The 18,358-nt window shown below is 41.4% G+C and overlaps 1 protein-coding gene across 7 annotated transcripts in view; it reads left to right on the top strand.

Annotated features, from left to right (window-relative positions):
* The window catches only part of PLCB4 (phospholipase C beta 4), a 485,858-nt gene that overhangs the window by 353,303 nt on the left and 114,197 nt on the right, over positions 1-18,358 (top strand). For all 7 annotated transcript variants that reach the window (XM_047771687.1, XM_047771685.1, XM_047771688.1 and 4 more), the window contains 5 exons: positions 59-112; positions 7,307-7,388; positions 8,504-8,604; positions 9,270-9,327; positions 16,659-16,767. In XM_047771687.1, coding sequence (XP_047627643.1) covers positions 59-112; positions 7,307-7,388; positions 8,504-8,604; positions 9,270-9,327; positions 16,659-16,767 — 404 coding nt within the window. The remainder of the gene's footprint in view (positions 1-58; positions 113-7,306; positions 7,389-8,503; positions 8,605-9,269; positions 9,328-16,658; positions 16,768-18,358) is intronic.

Here is an 18,358-nt window from a genome sequence, read left to right as displayed (position 1 = left end):
CAGATTGAAGCTATTCCTCCCAAGAAACATTAAAACTGTTGTTACTGTTGTTTTCCAGCTGGATGAAATTGGCATTTATGACCAACACAAATGGGAAAATTCCAGTTAGGAGGTAAGTCGATTATTCCCATCTGCTCTGCACAGCCTGGGTCCAGCCCTCAGGGAGACACCCAGGGGCACTTGTTAATTGCTTTAACTGTAGATACTTCTGGAAGCTTAGTTTGAATCACATCCTTATAGTCTGTGCTCAGTTTGTAAAAATCACTTATGGACACAAAGTCTCAGTTTTTTCCAGAATGGGTAGTATTAACTCTGAAAAATTAAAGAACATCTAAGAATGGAGCAGTGTTTTTTTAAATCTTCAAATAAGTGGGTTTTGGAGTTCTCATCGTGGCTCAGAGGAAACAAATCTGACTAGGTTCCATGAGGACGCAGGTTTGATCCCTGGCCCCACTCCGTGGGTCGGGGATCCGGCATTGTCATGAGCTGTGGTGTAGGTAGCAGATGTAACTCGGGTCCCGTGTTGCTGTGGCTGTGGTGGAGGCCAGCAACTACAGCTCCAATTGGAGCCCTAGCCTGGAAACCTCCACAGTGGTGCAGTTCCCCCCCCCCAAAAAAAAAGACGAATAAGTGGGTTTGGGGGATTTAAATATCTTTCACTTACTTGCCCCAAACAACCACTAGCTAAAATTAAAGACATTTCTATCATTTCACCTACAGTAGAAGTGTGTGAGCACATCTTAGGAAGTGTGATTCTCTAGACATTGCATCTTATTCTGGACTTTGCTGGTCCTCCAGTGCCCAAGGCGGGTGGACGCCCCTTGGCATCTGGGTGTTCTGTCACTGACACCACATACCCATCAGAGCTGTCACTCACCCTGCCCAAGGTAATAGTGGCAAGGAAGAAAATGACAGTAAAGCCTGGGTGGAGTCAAGAAGGAAGATGAATGAGAAACGTCCTGCACACCTGTGCTTCAGTACTGAGGCTGACGTGTTTCACCCTCTGAGGATTCCCCATGCTCCCCTCTCCACCCCCTTTTTAAAGGTCATTAGGCTTGGCTTCTGGTTTGTGGGTCCAGTTGGAAGCTCCTATGATGGTAGTGGTGGGAATTCTGTTGTTGTTGTGGCCACCCTGTGGCATATGGAGTTCCTGGGCCAAGGATCAGATCCGAGCCAGCAGTTGGAACCTATACCACAGCTGTGGCAATGTCAGATCCTCTAACCCACTATGCCTGGCTGGGGATCAAACCTGTGTCCTGGTTCTGCAGAGAAGCCAGTTGATCCTGTTGTGCCACAGTAGAAACTCCATTTTTTTTTTTTTTTCCTTCTCTGATGGGAATTCCTTACCCAACTTCCCCAGTGTCTTTTTGATTGGTGTTTGTGTAAGTACTTCATGGAAATTCCAGTAGCTGGCTGGCCTCCAGAGCACCTGCTGCCCACATGAAGCCAGGGGTATATTCAGGGTCATGAACCTGAACCCCAACCTGAATTAAACATGAGTTCCACAGATGCCAACCCACTCTTCCCAGACTCTCCAGACATGAGTTCAGATTGATGTCTTCCCTGGACACTTGAGCAAAGGAGCCAGCCGACAGAAAACAACCAACAAAACCCAGTGCTGCTGGGTGGAATCGTGTCTCAGAACTGCTCTGTCTTTCAAAGATGAGGGCAGACAGATCACCAGCTGCACAGCACTTGAGGGAATGCATTTGAGCATGGCTTCCTGGTCACGCTCAGCCATTTCTGACTCTCCTTTCCCTCCCTCTCGGCCCAGCCACTTCCTTCTGCCTCAGAGCTTCCATTCTGCATCCCTCTGAGAGTACCTTCATACTTCCTCAGCATCATTCTTTCCCATTTAACAGAACCCCCTACAGGTCACCATCTTCCTTAATCCCATGTATTCTAAATGGTCATGAACTAAAGTATCCATGTGACACAGCTGACATATCAATGAGACGACGAGAAGCATACACGTCATAAAGACCACAGTGGTTTTCTTTTTATTTAACCTTGTATTGAGGGCTTCCAGGGTGATAGACCTCATGCATCTATTGTGATCTTTACAAATCTATCTCTAGGATTCTCTGCTTTTTATTTAATAACTTTAATAACTTACTGACAAGTCAATTTTACATCGACTTTAGAAGTTTAATAAAAACCCTGTTAGCACCCATGACTGATAGTTGTTGGCAGAGCCACTTTAAATGGATCTTTATTTTATTTGAAAACCCTTTGCTCTTTGAAGCAATAGCAGCACAATTATTTTAGTATATCCCTGTCACAACCAGTGCTGCAGGGCAACTGGAGATCCTGAAACAGGGATGGCACAGTATAACAAAACACATAAGACTCTTACGTTTAGAAAGTGGGGGACCAGGAGGCACTCTGTTCCACAGAACAAAGGCCCTAGGCTTTAGCCCACTGTGACTTTTATTAAGAAAGGTGATGGGATTATTGGGGAAGGTGATGAGATTAGTATTAGTTTGATTAAGGAAGATGACAAGATTAGTGGGTAGGAACAGGCATAGCAATGCAGAGGTTATCTAAGAGTGATATCAAAGAGGGTATTCTTAGGACATGGTGCAGCTGTTTATAGAATAACATGGTTAATGCATAAGTCCTTTATCTTGTCTTTGAAGAAGACCCTGTACTTTAGAACTCTGCAGATAGTTGCCTTCTGCCAAGTTCAGATGTTCAGCGGTCTCCAACATCCTACAGCCATTGCCAAATAGACTGTGCCTTTTTATTTAAAAATCACAGAGTTCCCAGGTGGCTCTGTGGGTTAAGGATCCGGCATTGCCATTGCTATGGCTTGGGTCACTGCCTGTGGTGCAGGTTCAGTCCCTGGCCTGGGAACTTTCACATGCCAAGGGTGTGGCAAAAAAAAAAAAAAAAAAATCAGTATTGAAGTAATAAGTCCAAACTTAGAGATCCCAGATAACAGGGAAGAACAGAACTGTAGGTTGGATCTGTTTTTCCATCCCTTGCTCTCCTGATGTTTCTTCTACTATAAGGTTCAGGAAATGAGCAAGGAGACGCATATAGATTATCATCAGAGCACTCCTGACTAGCAGTTCCCGTTTCATTTATACGCATCCCACTAATCAAGCCATTGTTCCACATACTTGGAAGCCTTTTCTGATTCCAAAGGTCTTTATCTAGCATGCTCACATACAAAATTATTAGCACCCCCTTTTTTGGAAGTAACTTAGATATTTTTTCATCTTCAACTCTCTGTGACATGAACCCATTGGTGCCTGACAGTATTAACAGGTGTTGGACACAAGACATCTGTGATGATCTGGGGATAGTTTGTCACAGTCGATGGAGAATTGATCCCAAGCCAGCAAAAGCGGATAAATCTCCTGGTGGATGAGCTGCCAAGGGCCAGGTGGAAATTGCTCTGAATGTTTTAATGGAAATGAAGAGTAAACACTTGAAAGTGTCATTTCATCACTATCGTTCTGGAGTTTTTAAAATGGAAACTATTAGTGTAGTGTGGGATCTGGCTCCATGGTCATTCTGTCACTTGAGAATGGCCCAGTGCTTTACCTTTAACCAAAATTTAATGTCCAGGAAGTTGCAGAAAGGATGAGTGAAGAAAACCATTGCCTCCCTCCTCTCTTTCTTTTGTACATAATCTTATGCAATCTCCTTTCCTCTCAGACGTAGAAACTCACACTGAATTTATCTTCCCATTCAGACCAAAGCTTTGAAAGTCACTTTTTTTTTTTTTTGGCCATTTCCCATTTCTTTTTCCCCAACCTGGACTTGGGACCAAAGGCTATGACTAGAAGAAACCCCAAAGGAGACAGATGTGTTAAGAAGACTGAGACCTCAGGTGGGGTCATAACAGCCCAACTCCCATTTAATTCATTTGTGTCTCCAGGCTCAGCCTGCCTATAGGAGGGTCTGGTTCTGTGGGGCCTCAGGTCATGAATCCTTACTGACATTTTCAGAAGATGGTATTCAAACCCTTAGATTGTAGACACTTTGAGGGCAAACAGAGTTAGACACTCTTAGTTTCAAGGATCATTGCCATTTGGTTGCCTGTAAGATCTCCTGGAACAGGAAATTTAATCAGATAGGACTGAACACCACTTCAGGGTATTAGCATTTCCTTTGGCGAAGGTGGTATATTTGGATTCAATATATACTCACTGAGCATGTAAGTTTATAAAGCACTAAGCTGTACTCTGTGGGGCTGTGTTTCTTAAGGGGTTGAGTCAGAGTTCCCATTGTGGCAATGAACCCAACTAGGAGGGCGTAAGGATATGGGTTTGATCCCTGGCCTTGCTCAGTGGGCTAAGGCTCCAGCATTGCTGTGGCTGTGGTGTAGGTCAGCAGCTGCAGCTCTGATTTGAGCCTTAGCCTGGGAATTCCCATATGCTGCAGCTGCAGTCCTAAAAAGCAAAAAACCAAAAACAGCAATATAAAGGGTTGACTGAATTGCAGTCCCTTAAACACACTTTTCATTCCCATGATACACCCTCTGATGGTGTCTAAAAGCCCCCAGCCTGTGATGACTATGTTTCTCTCCAGACCCTGGTTAAAGGCTGAGTCTCTAGTGCTACTAGAAACTCAGAAAAGTCACCTTTGCACCACAACCACCCTCAGCCCTGAGCCAAATCCATTTTGAGACCCAAGAATAACTCTGAAAGCTGCCTGGGGCGAAGGCCATAAAGGTGGGCCTCCTCCCACCTCACCTTCAGGGGAATGGTCCCTTGACTGACTTGCTCCTATTTTCTGTTGGGTTTGTTCTCTCTTAGGATAAAGGGAGCAAATCTGTGGTGAGGTTGCCCAGCCCAAGCCCACTCATGAACAGATAGGCCTGAGAATGGGGCCTTCTGGCCACCCACCGTGTCACCTCTTGCCTTTATTATCTTCTGAACACTCATGCTTCTAACTTGGCCCTCAAGGATGTTTTCCCCTCCTTCCTGCCCCTGGGCACCCAGTTTTCTCCCTTTCCTTCCCCATTTCTCCATTTTCTACAAATGCTTGGACCTCCTGCTCCCACAAGATGTTCTTGTCCTACTCCCTTTTTCTAGGCACTTCCCTAGGCCCCAGTTAAGATTCTCTCCCTACATGCTCTTCTCTTCCTCCCTGCCCCACTCCTCCCCATACCAGGTTTTTAGAACAGAATGACTCAGGCCCTGACACCTGCTACCTTCACCACCATGTTGATCACTTTTCATCTCCTTTATGAATCCTGTTTAAACCTTAGAGAAGCTCGAGTTAGCTGAGATTCCCCTGAGATCACTTTTCAGAGTTTCTTCCTGATTATAGGTGTCAGACATGCTAAATCCTGCTGGAACCTGCAGCTCTCATATTAACACATACTCTTTTTCAAAAAAGGCACACTGAATAGCTACTTTCCCCTACATTAGAAAGGGCAGATAAATTGCTTCTCAACCCAACTCAATGTATACAAATTCTATGAACTCTAATGGCGAAATGTGGACAGGGCATCCTCTGCCCTAGAAACCAATTCATTTGTTGTCATTCATACACATCAGCTTCACTGTGTCTGAGGATTTGTTAAAGAGAATTCTTATATTTGCCTTCCTGTATTTGAGTACAACTAGTCTCAAGCACTCTTAGAAATGTACCTCTTGAAGTGGTTTTGGACTGGGTATGAAACAAAGAAGCTTTGAATGAAAACATAGCTGATCATTTACCCAGAGCTAGTTCTTCTATCTTGAAAAGTTGCTCTCTGCACTGAAGTGATGCTTTCTCCCCCTTGTCAGGGTTATGGTCAGTGTTTACATCTGGAGCTTGCCTTCCACTTAACACAAAGGGCAGCGTGCATGGCAGAGTTGAGCACGTAGAGGCACGGGGCTCCCCTGGAAGGTGTCCCACAGCCAGATGAAAGTAAGCCCTGTTTGCAAGTGGAGGCTGGTATTCTGATGCAGAGTTTAAGTGATGATGGTGATGAGTGACCTGAGCTTCCAATTAGGGAGTGAATGAAGGCTCTTGGGGACAGCTGAGACATGACTCTTGCTCAAGTGTGGGTTCCAGATATTGAGTCTTCTAATCAATAGTGTTCATTCTGAGTGTCACCAATGCAATGATCAGAGTAGTCTCTCTCCTACTTGTATCATCACCAGGAAATGTTCCTTAATGTTATCCATTTAAATAGCCTTGATGCATACTGTACTAGTTCAAGGCACCAGCATTATTCAAAAACACTATGTCTCAGGGTAGTGCCAAGACCCTACTGTAATTTTGAATAATTGTTCCACTTCTTCTTCTCTATCCAGCACCTATGACTTGCTCAGTAAAGTCCCCAATCCTTGAGGAAGCTGACATGTCAGGGTAGCTCACGGGTGTTTAGCTCAAAAAAAAACTATACAAACAGGAGTTCCTGTTGTGGCTTAGTGGGCTAAGAACCTGACTAGTATCTGTGAGGATTTGGATTCCATCCCTGGCCTCGATCAGTGGGTTAAGGTCCAGTGTTGCTGCAAGCTGCAGTATGGGTCAAAGATGTGGCTTGGATCTGGCATTGCTGTGGCTGTGGCATACATCGGTTGGCAGCTGCAGCTCTGATTTGACCCCTAGCCCAGAAACTTCCATATGCTGCGGGTGCAGCCCTTAAAATAATAATAATAATAGTAACAATAATACCATGATAATGGATGTCGGCTGCCATGTGAAACCAGGTAAGGCCGATCACAGGCCTGGGCTGAGCCCTAAAGAGCCTGCTTCCTTTCCCCAAGCCAACGTATTGTCAACTTGAGGTTTTATTCTAGAGTGTCCCAAATGCCACATTTCTTTTTCCTCAGAAAGCAATTTGATAGGATCAAGTTTTATTATTGTTTTTGTGCCTCTGGTAGCCTGGGGATCCACTTGTCTTAGAGTCAAGTTAGAGTTCCTACTTTGGTACAGTGGGATCAGGGGCATCTCTGTAGTGCTGGGATGCAGTTTCACACCCTGGCCCAGCACAGCGGGTTAAGGATCCAATGTTGGCACAATGGGTTAAGGATCTAGCGGCATTGCCACAGCTGTGGCGTGGGTCGCCACTGCAGCTTGGATCTGATCCCTGGCCATGGAGCAGTCAAAAAAAAAAGAAAAAAGAAAAAGAAAACAATTAAAAGAAAAAAGAATCAGGTTACCTCACTAGCACCTTCAGCTCTGGTAACCAGAGGGCTGTAACTCATTTGGAAAGTGAAAAATACCTAGAAATGAAAAGTAATTTTGATTCCCTTTTTCATCACCTTTATCCCACCATTCCTCATTTTCCTGGGATTCTTGCACAGAGAAAACAAATTGATGGTAACTTTATTATTTTTTTTCTTTTCTGCCCTAGTATTACTAGAACCTTTGCATCGGGGAAAACGGAAAAGGTGATCTTTCAAGCACTCAAGGAGTTAGGTCTTCCCAGTGGAAAGGTATTCGTGAATTTCATAACGTATTTCTAAAACCACTTGGCTTATTTATGTTCTCATGTAGTAAGAAAGATTATTTATACTAAACTGATCTCAGATTCAGAGTTAGATTCAGTCCCATGTTGTATGGTTACTTTTTTCTTCGTTCTCTTTCCTTCTATCCTTCCTTATGTTTTCTGGGCATTTCAACCTGATGTTTTAAAATTCAAAGAATGTACTTTAAAATGTTTGGGTCACTCTAGGAGTTCCCATTGTGGCGCAGCAGAAACGAATCCGAATAGTATCCATGAGGACTCAGGTTTGATCCCTGGCCGGGATCAGTGAGTTAAGGATCTGGCATTGCCATGAGCTGTGGTATAGGTCGCAGACTCGGCTCGGATCAGGCATTGCTGTGGCTGTGGTGTAGGCCAGTGGCTAGAGCTCCAATTTGACCCCTAGCCTGGGAACCTCCATATATGCAACTGGTCCAGCCATAAAAAGACCAAAAAAAAAAAAATTGATGGATAAATTCACTTCCTCAAGACAGCTGTGCAATATTTTACAAAGCTCCTCTCCCCTAAACAAACCGTGTGTATTTGTGACCCTCTGAATTTAAAATAGTTGTGATTCACTTGTTGATTGCAAGAAAGATGTAAGCCTGTCACTGCTCTAACAAATCCTATTTGAAATATAAATTTCAGTATGAAAATTGAACTCTTAGAAGGGCACCTGTATGTGGTCTTGTTAAAATTTACAAAATAAGTGTAAGAAAACATTGGGCTTGATTTAGTCAGCATCCCTTAGGCAGGCACTTGCTTTTCTCCTTCAAGGAGAGAAGTAAAAAAATGTTTCTTTATGTTTGTTCTGTGGAGTGTCTCCCAGAGCAAGGCCAGTGGCCGAGCTTAGAACAGGCGAACCATGGCTGCCTGGTGATCAGAAACACTGCTTTACACGAATCTGTTCTAGTGGGTTGGCCAGTGGTGGGTGTGGACTTTCTGGCTTCCCACAGCAAGGATGACAGATGAAGGGCCTGGGATTCCAAGTAGTCATGACTTTGCTTCATGAACTTGTAAATTCTGTAGATCCTCTCAGGAGAGAAAAAAATGTACCATTTATGACATGCATCTTCTCTTTTACAGAATGATGAAATTGAGCCTGCAGCATTTACTTACGAGAAGTTCTATGAGCTGACACAAAAGATTTGTCCTCGGACAGATATAGAGGATCTTTTTAAAAAAATGTAAGTTCCATTTATGACAAAGTGTCACATCCATATTATCTTGGGTTTGTTTAGATTTTATAAACATTTTTTGTCCTAATATTTTCCTATAGTTGTGTTAATAGTATCTAGGAATATCTAGTCAGGGTTACATTTTCACCCCTTTTACTGGTGTAAAAGTTCACTCTGATTTTTTTTTTGAGAAACTTTTACATAAGTTAGTTGCAGCACCTGGAACTCCCCCTCCCCCTCCCCCCCTCCCCTCCTCGCATTGGCTTTACTAACTACCTACAATGTTAACTTGCTCCTTTAGGTATTAACCCATTATGTGAACTAACTAGATTCAATTTGGAATGTTATTCTGTTATTGAAAAGTTCATTCATTTCAATAATTTCATATGGGTGACTTACATGTTGTTTTTATTATAATGCCTTTGGGTAAGGCCAAAGAAGAATTGCAGACATTTTCTGTGAGTGAGTGGGAATGTTTTCTTAGCTGTTGTTGGGTTTTCTGGTTGTTTGGTTTTTTTCCTAATAAACAGTCTCTTGGCCAGTTTAAGAGTGCATCGATACTTCAGAGTTAGGAAATAAGTTTAGAATTATCATCAACGAATGTCAACATGTAAATCGTACCTACTGTAGCATCATATACAAAAACTTACTTTTTCTAATAAATTTCTTTTCAGCAATGGAGACAAAACTGATTATTTAACGGTAGACCAATTAGTGAGCTTTCTAAATGAAGTAAGCTTTTTCATACATTAACTCCATCGATCTGTGTGCAGTGGCTTGCCTCCTACCGCATCCTCATTGCATGCCTGCATCCTACACCCCCCCAGTCGCTTTGCTTCTGACCTGCTGATCCTTCCCTGATGGCTTTACCAGGTGCAGAAATCAGCTGCTGCCCTTGTGTGTCCACACGCTTCTTCATTGGCTTGCACACTGCTTTTTTGTTGGTTTCTTGCTGTGGTGTGTAGCTCCGGGTCTGTGTGTGCGTGTGAATTGTGTAATATATTCATTTAATTAAATGTGTCTATGTTTTTGCAAGATGATATTTAAAGTACTTGGTTTTTTTTTTTCTATTTACTTATATGAAATAGAAAGAGAATGGTTTGAGATTATCACACTCTAGTTGGATTCTCCATTGCTAACACTTCCTCATACTTTTGCATGGACTGGAAAGCTTTATTTTTGTCTTTTAATGGATTGCATGTAAGAAAAATATGTAGGTTCGAATAGACTATTTTGACAACAAGCACAACACTGGAGTTCTTGGGTGAAAATAGAATGCATATTAAGCCACCGGGATGGCAGGTTAAATTTTTATTTTTAATTTTTATAACAAGCTCAGGGCTAATTTTAGAACGCAATTCACTTACCAACCCAAACCAGTTGACAAAATTTGCTTAAGCCCAAGGGAAAAATATTTCCGAACACATAAAGGATGCATTTTGATAACAACTATACATGACCAAAAAAGTGTTTTCTCTTCAATGAAACCTATTGAAGCTCTTATTAATCCAGAAAAGGGAACTCACTTTTTTGTCTAACACATTAATAAGAAGAGTTTAAGTGAGGGATGGACAATATGTTTTTGTTTCAAAACAGTTGATGTTAACCATTATACTATATGAAGAGAAAACATTAGCAAAGACAGCATCATGCCAGACAGGAGGTATTGTCTCAAGAAAGACAGCAGGCAGAATGTGCTTTGCCAGTTTGGAGACAGATCACATCTTCACCAAAGGGCTTCTCTTTTCTTTCCCTGCCAGGGCTCAGTGGCTCCTAATTTGTTGGATTGCACTTTAGAAGCCATGGTAACCAGAGCCTAAAAGCACTGATGCAGGAGAGAGAAGTTCTGCCATATATCAGCACAGATGCCTCCATTTTTACATAAGTCTTTCAATAAATTACAGTATTTATTTTATTTTAAAATATTTCAGGTTTTTTCATTCCACTAGTCTTTGGTCATGCGAGTACTATGTTCATAATCTTTACCCAGATATTATCCACATTCTTATACCACCGTTGCTCTGAAGTTGCCTTGCTTTGCTTCCTTAACCCTTTCCCCCTCTTCTGCTTCTTTGAAAAAAAAAAAAAATGTATTGTTGGGAGTTGTTGCTGTGGCTCAGTGGGTTAAGGATCTGGCATTGTCACTGCTGTGGCGTAGGTCCCAGCTGCAGCTCAGATCCACTCCCTGGCCTGGGAACTTCCATATACCATCGGCCAAAAAGAAAAAATGTCTTATCTCCCTCAGCTGCTTCATACACTTTGGGTCATTGATCATCTTAAGTTTTGGTAAGACGGGCAAAAATCCTGCTTTCTGCTAAAGAGGGAAGATGCTTTAGTGGCGAAGAGATCTACCACATCATCACTTTGCACTTCCTAGAAAAAGGCCTCTTGTGTACTCTGGGATGAAGCTGGTACCCAGCCATCTATTAAACATGACAGAGACTTAACATGCATTGCACTGTTCAAACAGGGAAGCAGTTCTGAAATCCTAAGGAGAGGTGCTGTATTCATGGGCACTTATGCTTTTCCTTTTATGGGTGGTATTTGTAGACCCACCCAGTAACCACTCTTGTAATTCTTATACGTCTCAGACATAACATTTATTTTTAAAAGATATGATCACCCATACTTTCTGACTCTGCCATTCGAATTCTTTCTTAAAATAGTTACTCTTTTGGTAAGCTTTTATCTATCACTGTTACAGTGGCTAGTAGCAGTCATTGGTTTATATTTCCTTCTGTTTGGCTTCTCATTAACAGTAAGGGAGCACCTTAATTTGGGGTGAAACTAATGGAATCAGTATGATTTTAAATTTCTTTAGGTCACAGAGACTACAAGACAGTCCAGGAAACTGTGCAGCCTTTATTTTTAATCACAGTGTTTGCCCTGAATCTCTTCCTTTTCTGTCCTAGTGAACTCAGGCAGAAGAACTAGACAGAAATTTGAATGTCTTCTTGAGGAAGTTGGTTAAACTTAGAGAATGTTCTGCCAGTACCCTCTCTTTTGAGTCCTACCATTGTCTCTCTCATTGCTCCAAAGCGCCCCTTGACAGAGCACCATCAAAACCCCTAATGAAGGGAGACAGAGTTCACTCAGGAAGGGAGCAGCCATTGGAATGTAAAGGTCTCTGACTCCAAAAGCTTAGACCTAAACATTTTCAAAATGTCTTAGCTACAGAGTCTCAACAAGCTGGAATTCCACATTATATTAGAAGCCCTGAGTCATGCAATATGACAAGAAAAAAATAAATGAGTCCCAGGAACACAAAAGAGCAGTCCCTATTCATTATTTGTAGATGATGATTGTATAACCTGAATATTAAAAACTATCAACAGGGAGTTCTGGTGGCCTAGTGATTAAGGATTTAGTGTTGTCACTACTGTGGCTCAGGTTCAGTCCCTGGCCTACGAACTTTTGCCTGCAGCAGATGCAGCCAAAAAAAAAAAAAAAACCACAAAAAAACAAATAAAAAAACTATCAACTGAAAAACTCTTGAAATAGATGAAAGAGTTCAACAAGGTAAGCAGAGAAATGATCAGCAAAGCAAAAATCAGTAGACACACAAGTACACTAGCATTAAGCAATTAGAAAAGTAATGGAGAAAAAGCCTTTTATATTAGCAAAAGTCATGTTGCATCCTACCACCTTCCACCTTGTAAATCCCTTTACTCCTTATATGAAATTTTCTGTCCAGTATGCTAATATGTATCTCCAGGAATTTGGAAGTAGAGGAGAGACTGTGAGTCCATTTACTTCATTGGTCACCATGTTGGAGTTTTGTACCATCTGCTCCCTACCTATGCCATCACCACTTACTAGCTTTTCACTAGTAGCTTTAGACCTACTCTTCATCTGTGTCTCAATACCTTCTTGTTCATGCACCTCAGAGTGTGATCTGTGGACCAGCAGCATCAGCATCTCCTGGAAGCTTGTTAGAAATGCAGAATCTCAGGTCCCACCCAGACCTGCCGAGTTGGGATATGCATTGAACTATATCCAGATGATTTGCCTTTCCATTAGAGTTTGTAAACCACTGGATTCCTCCTTGGAATGCTTAGCGAGATGAGAAGACTATGAGAGCAGCATCAACCTATTCTCCTCCATAATGAATTTAGTCATAGAAATCTACCACTCGCATCTAAAGTTTTACCATGGCTATGTCTCATAGTCCCCCAAGTGAACTTAGCCAAACTCTCTTTGCCTGTATTTTGAAAATAGCAAACAAGTCCAGGACAACAAGTGAGGGCACTCACTTTGAGCTGGCACATGGTTCAATGCTACCCCTAACTCCGTTTTCTAGGTGGCAGGCTCACTAAAACCTCTTGACATCAATTAGTTTCACCTCTCTTTCCCTGTTTCTAATGAGAAGCAAAATTGATTTTAGTTTTGCCTTCATTCTCCATCTGATCTCTTTACAAAGATGATAACAACCAATAGCCTGCAGCACCGAGAGATGCATGAGAGCCAGAGAAAGATTAAAATAAGAAAGAGAAGACAAAGATCTGAGATGACCATGATAATCAAGAATTAGCTTTGTTTTCCTGTTGCTGGTCTTCTTCCCCCTGCCTCACACATATCATAGGATCACATTAGAGCTAAACCTTATTTTTAAAATTATTTTATCTTTTATTTTGCAGTTGAAAGAATGGAAGGGCTCAGGATCGCTTTCCCTCTACAGCATCTTTATTCTTTAATGCATGGGCAAAGAAGGAGAAGGAAATATTTAGTCTGATGAGTAAACCTACCCTTGCCAATTAATTACTTTATCTTTGTCTGTCTCTCCTGAATATTATTTATCTTAACATCTCTCTCTCCCAGGGCTGCTCGGATTGAAGCCAGTTGATGTCTTTTCTCTATAACAATATGGACATTACAATGGAGGTGTTTCCATTATCTCCTCACTCACTTGGGCACAATTCTGTCACCTATTTTCAGAGGCTATTTAGTATTGTATTTTACAGAGCTGTTTCACCTTATGGGGTGGATGCCTCATACGTTGTTTCCCCAAATCCCAATTGAAAGGTCTCTCCCTCAGGGCTCTGAGGCATTTAGCCCACTGTGCTTATGTCCATGTAAAAACCTGCAACCTTGTTACTCTGAGAGTACCTGGAAATGATCTTTCTCCTCTTTTTTTTTTTTTTTTCGTACAAACGTTGTATTTTTGTGACTCTTAGCACAAATTTTAACCATCATTTCCTTGCCTTTGGATTACCCAGATTGCCTTGTGCTTCCTTTTTGAAAGATGGACATTTTTGGGAAAGCAAACTGTTACTGTCTGGTGGAGCAGATGTAAAGACAAGTGAAGTTTCATATTGTCTTCTCTTAATGCTTATTTGCTGCAAATGGAGAATAGGGGATTCTGATACATCCATTTTAGGACTTGGTTTTCCTGGCTGTTGCTTCTGATAGGAGGATGTTCTTTTAGTGATTATCATGCCCTCTGATAAATTCTGATGGGGGTTAATTGGGAGGACATCTCAAACATCTAGCATTACTCTATCCCTGTAGAAGTTAGGAACTTTTTTTTTTTTTACTACTATGAAAATATATTAAAATACAAATCTTTACATATTAGAGTAGTGTTTCTTAAACTTGAGCACATCAGAATCACCTGACCAGCTTGTTAAAATACAGATTCATGGGTTCTACCCCAGAGAACCAGATTTGGTAAGTTTGGAGTGGGACCCAAGAATGCACATTTCTCACAAGCTCCCAAGTGAGGGTGATGCTGCTGTTGCTGTCCACAGACGACACTACAGGTAACACTATGTTGGAACACATACACCTGTGTACATAAAAAGCACCTGAGACGACCTAGATTCCCAGCCCCCCTTCCCCTAACTCTGTTTCTTCCTTCTTTAGCAGAGTCTCTTCTTTCTCTAACTTTTAAATTCATATGGATTTGTCCTATAATCTCCATGATCCCGTAATACGTACAAAGAGCATATCTTTGACTCAAAAGACTTAATTGTAATAAGGAAGAAAGCCTTATTATTATAGTGGCCAACCATGAACATACCTACAGTGGGGTCTAAAAAGGCCCTTTTCACCCCACATCCATCTTCTTCCATAGTATTATCCGCCAAGATGGGAGCAGAACCGTACCTAGGAAGCTTACTGTTTGTTTGTTTTTAAAACAGTGCATTCTCATTAGAGGGGCAATGCTCGTCATTCTTTTGGGTGGCGGGCTCTGGAGTTGCATGACAGCATCCATTTCCTCAACACGATGTCTAGTAGCATGCCTTCACTTGCCTGGCATTCCACGGCCCATCGCACAGTCCCTCTTGCCTACCCCAGGACTTGTGTTCTCTCTGGTCTCCAAGCCTGGTATTCATGTAACAGTTTCTGCTCTAGCACATGCATGGTTGTGAGCTGTTGTGAACCGTAATTTCTTAGACTACAACAGAAGCATGCTTCATTGGGATAAATTGACAGACATATTGATTCCTAAAGGAGTTTGCACTCTTAACACGGTGGGAGGTGGGAGGAGCAGAACAGGCTAAGCCACAAATGTCCTAGGAAATCATATCAAGTGTTCTGTTGGCCAAAGGCATTGATTTTGTGTGCCTCCCTCTTCAAGTGATCATTTCAGAACAAATGGGGAAGGGAAATCCATATGAACTTTTAACAGTTGTTTTCCTCAGTACCTTTTTAAATAGTGCTTTTCAAAGTCTGTGCATATATTTGGGTAAAGAGTTGTTGCCAAGGTCCTACCATTGACCAGGTTTTGCTCACATCTGCTTAACTGCCATTATTGCATTGAAATTTGCATTATTTATTTATTTGATGGATGACCAGGGACATAGGGTTTGGTCCTCTAATCTACCGTGAACAAAAAGGAAGTTTAATGGACACACTACCTCCAGATACAGAAAGATGCACACACATACAGACACTGTCTCTCTCTCTCTCTCTTGCTCTCTCTCTCTCTCTCATACACACACACACACACACACACACACACACAAACACAAGACTGTAGCTGAGTCAGTTAGTAAACTGGACTTTTTTCATCATTGCTATGAAGTTAGAATGACAGAACTACAGAAGAAGCCTTGCTCCTGGTGCCTCATAGAGTTTAACACCAGGAGCATGTAGATGCTGATTTAAAAAAAATGACATTACCAACCTCCTAAGTGCCTGAATGATTAATGTACTTTCTGCCCAGTGAATTTTCTCAGGGCAAACCAAGTTAGAGTTCATAGGGAAATATAAATTCGGAACTACTGATATTTAAGTATAAATTTTCATACCGTTTATAGCTTATAAATATCTTTGTGCTGATTAATTTTCATCATTACAGTGGGTTAATTTTTTTTTTTTTGTCTTTTTGCCTTTTCTAGGGCTGTTCCTGCGGCATATGGAGGTTCCCAGGCTAGGGGTCTAATCAGAGCTGCAGCCACCAGCCTACGCCAGAGCCACAGCAACGAGGATCCGAGCCGCGTCTGCTACTTTCACCACAGTGCACGGCAACACCGGATTCTTAACCACAGTGGGTTAATTTTGACAAATATTTACTTGAGGGAATGAAATTTGCAGTGCCCAAGAAGTCTTTTCTTCATGTAGAAAGAGATCATGAGCATGAAATGATATTTGCCTAACATCAGGGTTTGGGGGGATTTTTTTGTTATTGTTTTTGGTTTGCCATTTAAATGAGTATATTATATATTTGGGGGTTATTTTTGTTTCTTTGTTTTGACTTTTGCTTTTGTTTATCCCTTCTCTTTAAAAAAGATTTTCGACCTCACTTTTTATAAACACTTATGCCAAATGTCTTACTTGTGTTGTGGGAACTCCACACCATTTTCTTATCTGTCAACTTTTGAAGAAAAAAAAAGTATATTCTGTTTTCCCTCTCCACTTCAGTGAGGGGAACCAACAAATTTGAACTTTCTGAAAGTCTATTTTAGGGAGAAAGACAGGAGGAAAGTGAAATCTTATCTCTGTAACTATAAACATGATATTTTAGAGACTTCTTATGTTAGAATTTACGTACTTCAGTGATGTTTAATGACACAAGGGTGAGGAACATCCATCTAAATGGAGTTATTTTCTCATCATAGCATCAACGAGACCCTCGATTGAATGAAATTTTATTTCCATTCTATGATGCTAAAAGGGCAATGCAGATCATTGAAATGTATGAGCCTGATGAAGATCTGAAGAAAAAAGGTAAGTGGAAAAAAAAAAGAGAGAGAGCGAGAGAGAATTTTTCTTTATTTAAAAAAAGCAAGAGGTGTTCCCTGGTGGGCAGTAGGTGTTCACTGGCACTGTCACTGCTGTGGCTCAAGTCACTGCTGTGGTGTGGGTTCGATCCCTGGCCTGGGGAACTTCCACTTGCCTCGGGTGCTGCCAAAAAAGAAAAAAATAATTAAAAAATAAGAATAAAAATGCAAGAAGATATGCAACTTTTAAAGTCCTAGGACTTTTAGTCAAAGGTATCTTTAAATGCTTTTGAGCTTTCTAGAGGCAAGGACTGATAATTGAATTTTTTTTCCTTGTTCTAAGTCAGTTTAAATTTTACCTTACACCAAAATTTGCCTACGCTGCCTGAAGTATAATGCTAAATTTACTATTAAACTATAGTGATATTTTCTCCATGTACTTTCTTGTAATAAATCTTTCCTATGACATATGCCTGAAAAATGTAAAAATACCAGTGATTGTCAGTCTTTGAAAACTTTGAGAATCTTTGAAAACCATGGAATTTCCTATAAAAATGTACACCACCTTTTTCCCCCTTTAGTTCTGGCAAGCTAACTAAATAGCTTAATACATGATTTGAGGAGCCTTTTTACTCATCCTTTGACCTCTGGGATAGAAGATAAATGCAACTGACATGAAATGAAATAGGAATCAATTTAGAAAATTGTTGGGGTTTCTGAACCTTTGCTTCTTTCTGTGAAATTTTGAAAACAGTGTGTAGTTCATGCTAGTGTTTGACAAAGGAAAGGTCTGGAGAGGTAATTGAAGATTGGCCTTATAGCCATGGGAAACACCTGCAAAGGATGGGAGCACCAGCAGATACCTGAACTGGAGCCTTTGTCTTTATGTCTCAGTAGAGGGTGATAGGAGATCCAGTTTAAGTTCTCTCTGTCTCATCTGCCCGTGTATCATGGCCTCGGTGTCCTCCTCGTTAGGGATTGCTTTTTTTTTTTTTTAAGTTCAGTGAATGTGGCTGAAAGGCTTTCACACTCTCTGGAGTCCCACATGGCACCAGTTTATACACATCCCTGGCCCACCACACCATGCGACCTCACCCCTGATATTCTTCCAAGCCCTGCAGAGTTTTCCCTTGATTATAGTCATACATGTGTATTTTTCTGCTGGGATCTCAAGTATCTATTTTCAGTAAAACTGCTTCATTACTTACTCCCTATCAATATTCTGAGTACCACAATTAACTCCATACAGCGTGTGATAGAAGTGAAAGAAGGAGTGGCTTGGTGAAAATCCAGCACTTTGCAGGGATGGGAGATGATGTGATTTTGGTTGCTATCCTGTTACCATGTCACCCTGAGCAAGGAACTCTTTTTTCTGGGCCTCAGTTTCCCTGCTTGTAAGAAATGGAGTTTATGCAGTCATTCAACTAGTATTTCTCTCCTCCGCCTTCATTCCTGAAAGTTTGTGGAGGACTGACTGGGTGTCAAGCACTGTGTTAGATGCTGGGCATTCAAAGTGCAGTAAGGTGACTGTGCTCTGTTAAAGCAGACAGATAGGACTCAGCAGTTCCTTGGCAGTGTGATAAACATTATGACAAAGG

This window comes from Phacochoerus africanus, chromosome 3, assembly GCF_016906955.1.
Source record: "Phacochoerus africanus isolate WHEZ1 chromosome 3, ROS_Pafr_v1, whole genome shotgun sequence".
In the NCBI taxonomy this organism is placed as follows: domain Eukaryota; kingdom Metazoa; phylum Chordata; class Mammalia; order Artiodactyla; family Suidae; genus Phacochoerus; species Phacochoerus africanus.
The sequence above is the reverse complement of the archived record's forward strand: the minus strand, read 5'-3'. Positions and strand labels throughout refer to the sequence as shown.